The sequence below is a fragment of the Cucurbita maxima genome, unplaced genomic scaffold, assembly GCF_002738345.1.
Source record: "Cucurbita maxima cultivar Rimu unplaced genomic scaffold, Cmax_1.0 Cma_Scf00027, whole genome shotgun sequence".
Lineage (NCBI taxonomy): Eukaryota > Viridiplantae > Streptophyta > Magnoliopsida > Cucurbitales > Cucurbitaceae > Cucurbita > Cucurbita maxima.
In genome coordinates, this window is record NW_019272043.1 from 784,978 (window position 1) to 789,698 (window position 4,721).

Sequence of the window (4,721 nt, forward strand, 5' to 3'; positions counted from 1 at the left end):
TGGTTTTGTCATATTGAATGAATATACTTTAGAGATAATTGACATTTACCTTCAACTAAGAGATTTGAATCTCAAATCCATTCCGGAGTCAACCCTGTTAGACGAACAGGACTCTCCACAGCTTTGGGCTTCCCTGGGCTTCCCAAAAGGCCTCATACCAATGGAGGGAGTTAGTATTCCTCACTTATAAACCCATGATCATTCCCTAAATTAGCCGATGTGGGACTCTTTCATCATCCAACACCTCCCCTCGAACAAAGCACGCCTCCCCTTAATCGAGGCTCGACTCCTTTGGAGTCTTAGTCATTTTTGACTGCCTTCGTACCTTCGAGGAGGCTTGACTCCTTTTGGAGTTCTTTGTTCGACATTTAAGGATTTGCCAATCTATTGGCACGGCTAAGTTTAGGGCATGGCTCTGATACCAATGGAGTTAGTATTCCTCACTTATAAACCCATGATCATTCCCTAAATTAGCCGATGTGGGACTCTTTCGTCATCCAACAAACCCAACCCAAAAATTTTATGGTTCAGTTATGTTGGGTTTAATAAGAAATGTTTAAATTGAAAATTAATTTTTCTTCTAAAAAATATATTAAGAAATTCACATTGTCATGTTGTTGAATAATACAGTAAATTATGATTATTTTATTTAGAAAATAGTTTTTAGATCTCGCATTGAATATCCTACTACCATATGGTAATTTGTAATACATAATGATTTTTATATACCATCAAATGTATATATAGTTAATAACGACTTGTTTTGTAAGCACCATTTCTAATTTAAATTGAAATGTGTAATAGTTTAATACCATACATATTTCTTTTTTATATTAGAAAAGAATATGTCTGTCTCCAAATATTTATTATATTTATTATTTCGTACGTGTACAATTTTATTTTTTTTAAATTATAGGATCAAATATAAAAATATCTTACTGTATCTTTATAAATTTGATTAAGAGTACTTGTCATTCTCAAATAAATAAATAAAAATAAAACGAGATTTTGCTTGGAAATACACTATTTGTGTCCATTTGATGGCGAGAAGTTACATTTAGAGATTATAGTCTTCGTTAATTAAACTACTGGAAAAAAAGTATTGCGAAAGTAGTCTAGACAAGTTTCATTTTAAAATCAGCTTACAGTGAAGCCTTAGGCTTAGAACCTCAAACTATTAAATTTTGATTTAGGTGATTAAAGAAATTGCTTGAGAAATAATTCAGTCATGAATTTGTAAGCTGCTTCGGTCGGATGGACGCTATCCCAAAACAGGTATTTTGATGAATCTTCACATGTTGGGGTTAATGCATTACATAGAGGCGCTACTTCTGCCAATCCAGTTCCACAACAACCTGTGTTTGTATGCTCAAAACCTGTGCGACCAAAAGCCGCAAGCAAAACTTAGTGGAAAATGATTCTCAGAACTTGATTTATCTAAAATATTTACGACGTTAGATCATATAAGTTGATAAAGGTTTCTATTTTGATGGGCACCGACTTACCATACTTGTGAGGATTATTGACCATGTCGATGAGAGGGGTGTAAATGTCAGCGTACAATATTGTGCTTCCATGTAGTTGCGATGGCAGATTGCCCAACAACTTTGAAAGCTTCTGATTATAGGATATGGAGTCCGAGTTTTGATCTTCCAAACATATTCGCGTTAGAGGAAGTTGAGACGATATAGTCTCTTGAATGGGAAGGCAACCAATAGGAGGTAGGCCAGCAACCACTATATTGCGACATCCAAGCTCGTAAATTTCCTGTTTAGTATGTTTGAGTTCATAAGCTTATGTGAATGAATTTGGATTATTATGCGATCAAATATTGATGAGGGTTAATAGTGTGCATATGGTTTAATTTACCTTGATGAAGCTTTGTAGTCTATCTTGGATAAAATCTTGGTAACCGCTAATATTGTATTGTAGTTTCCTTACCGGAAGGTTGTAGAAATTTTTGGCAAAGTCATTAGTTCCTGCACTCAGAATAACTAAAGCACTACTAATAATCTTCTTACTTTCATCTACACCTACAATTTCCGTAAGTCTTTGAATATAGTTCTTGAACATATCAACTTGCTTCATCATAGGAATAACTGTGTATATCATAGTAGTTAGATCATCAAACCCTGAGCCGGCTGATGCAAAACTAACTCCGGTTTTCACGTCATCATTTGACAATTTTGGATCCAAAAATGGAGGAACAAGCTCCTTTATGCCCAACCTAGAGGCCACCATGTCAGGAATGAGTTTTCCATTACTGAACCTTCCAGTAGCAATATGACCGGGAAAATCTTTGCCATAAGGAGAGTAATTAGCCTTTATAATGGTGGGAATGAAGTTGTTATTTCCCGTATCTACCGTAGAACCACCGAAAATAAGAATAGCAGAAAGAGATCCAAAATTTTTAAGATCAGATGCACTGCACAATTTGATCATACATAATGACCAAACTATCTGGAGTAATAGAGCAGTAATGAGATAATTCTCTCGTGCCATTGTGGGTATTCTTCAAGTTGTTTTTGATATCATCTTTGTCAATTAGTGGATGTATTAATAGGGTCTGAAAGATATTAAAAGTAAGCTCTTTACGGTTTCTACATGGAGTTCTTTAGTTGTGAACAATTTAAGGCCATTGAATGCTATATAGTTTCAAAATGGTTCATTCCTTTTATTTGTCCTTTTTTTTTTCTAAAAAAAAAATAATGTAGTTTATTTGTTAATTTATATAGTTGATAATAAGGTATCAAAAACAACTACATGAGTCGATGACAGAGAAGTTATTGAGTATCAAATTGAAAGGGGTGTCAACTATAGACCGTAAGGTCGTTAATCTCAAAAAATAATATACAACCATCAATGAGATGCTATGTAATAGCCCAAAAATAAATAAACAAATAAACAAATAAAAAAAATAGTTAAAATAATAATAAAAAAATTAATTAATTAATTAAAATTAAATTAAAAAAAAAAAAAAAAAACTTTTCCCTACCTCTCTCCACTAACCTCTTCCCACAATTATCTATCGGCAGGAAGTAACAGTAACAAGAAAAAGAAAAACAATAATTGTCAGATTTACTTGAGAAAAAAAAAAACGAGAATGACATCCACCTAGTTGAGATTCACGGGAGACGTGAAGATAGATTTGATCGTATATATTAAATCTTCATTTTCTTTTATCTTATTTTTAATTGTTAGATGTTCATTGAATTATTACAATGGTCTAGCTTTGAGAAACTAAATGTCAATCATTTATACATTCTAGTAAATCACCTCAGATCAGAATTTGGAATGCATGAGAATAGAATTAAAAGGCAACCGATAAAAAAAAAATTAGGGAATTAAAAACCAGAAACTAAATATAGAGGGAAAGGTAAACAAAGGTAAATACAAGAGTAGTCATATCGACATTAATATGACTTGAAAAGAAATAAAATGACTCATTGCATTTTCTTGGATTATAGTCCCCTCATAAAAGGTTTAGTTGTCTTGATCCAACCACCACTAGACTATATATCACCAGTCACATTCAATTCGTTGAAGCTCATTTTTCTGTTGTCCCTAGGTCTTTTTTCTCTTTTCATATTTCAAAACTCGTCATCCAACAATTTTTGATGTTTTGAGCTCATTTGGACTTCTTTTTTCTCTTCTTGCATTCATTGAGCCAAGAAAATTTAAATGTACGGATAAGAATTGTGTTTGGATTGTTGTCATGGATGAGGAAATTCGAGCTTTATAATAAACAACACTTAGATTTTGGTTCTTTGCCCGTGCAACACGTGGGCTGTAAATGAGTTTTAACACTAACTATTTGCTCGATGAATTTGTTGAGCATTTCAAGACTCGTCTTGTTGCCAAAGGTTATACTAAGATTTCTTGTCTCAACTAGACTCCCACTTTCAGCCCTGTTGTTAAACCTACTACTATCAGCGGTCGTTGTGACACCTTCAACCCTTCTTACCCGATTTAACCTTTCTATAACACCGAGGCTACGAAGGTACAAGCCTTCTTAGAAAAAGAAAAGAGGGGCTAGGATTTTTGAAAGAGGAAGCAGAAAAGTGAGATTCAAACTCAAATTTGCGGTGTTCAGGACGACTTTTGGGCGAGAATCCTTCACGGAAGTGGCTCAAAACATGATTCTTCATAGATCTAAACTTTTGAATTATCGAAATCGATTAATAATTGAGACAGAACTCAAGATATGATTTATGAATTTAAGGATAGTATTTATATTTAAATTATGACTTTTAGGTGATGGTTTATTATTAACCAAATCTTGTGAAGAGATCCCAAAGAGAAAATGCTTGAATCCAACCATGGTAAGAATTAAGAAACACCCTTATTATGAATGAGAATATTTTTTCCACCCTTGATTAAATTGCATGTTTGATTTCAATGTTAGAAGATATTTAGTGTTTTCACCATATTTACACTATTTATGAATATTGAAGTTAATGACAAATTTTAAAGTTAAAACGAACTTTAGATATTATTTGCTTGAACAATTCATGATATACCCGTAGTAATAGGTTTATTTTAAAAGAAAAATAAGTCCATTACAATGGATGTTAATGGGACTTCTGCGACTATATGGTGGCAGCTACTTTGTGGTGGGCGTGGTGGTGGTGCGGGCTTGGGGCACCTTCTTTGTGGTGGGCGTGGTGGGGGTGGTGGGGATGGTGGGGGTGGCTTGGAGCAGCTACATGATGGTGGTGGGG

The 4,721-nt window shown here is 33.9% G+C and overlaps 2 protein-coding genes across 2 annotated transcripts in view; both read right to left on the minus strand.

The window, feature by feature from the left end:
- Window positions 1-1,197: 1,197 nt before the first annotated feature.
- LOC111499470 (GDSL esterase/lipase At2g30310-like) lies at window positions 1,198-2,502 on the minus strand. Its single transcript, XM_023151036.1, has 3 exons — window positions 1,870-2,502; window positions 1,506-1,767; window positions 1,198-1,376 (listed from the first exon to the last, which is right to left on the minus strand). The coding sequence occupies exons 1-3, from the start codon at window positions 2,500-2,502 to the stop codon at window positions 1,198-1,200; spliced, it is 1,074 nt and encodes a 357-aa protein (XP_023006804.1).
- A 2,087-nt stretch (window positions 2,503-4,589) lies between these two features.
- The window catches only part of LOC111499471 (histidine-rich glycoprotein-like), a 718-nt gene continuing 586 nt past the window's right edge, over window positions 4,590-4,721 (minus strand). Inside the window, exon 2 of the mRNA XM_023151037.1 lies at window positions 4,590-4,679. Within this exon, the coding sequence (XP_023006805.1) occupies window positions 4,590-4,679 (90 nt within the window). The remainder of the gene's footprint in view (window positions 4,680-4,721) is intronic.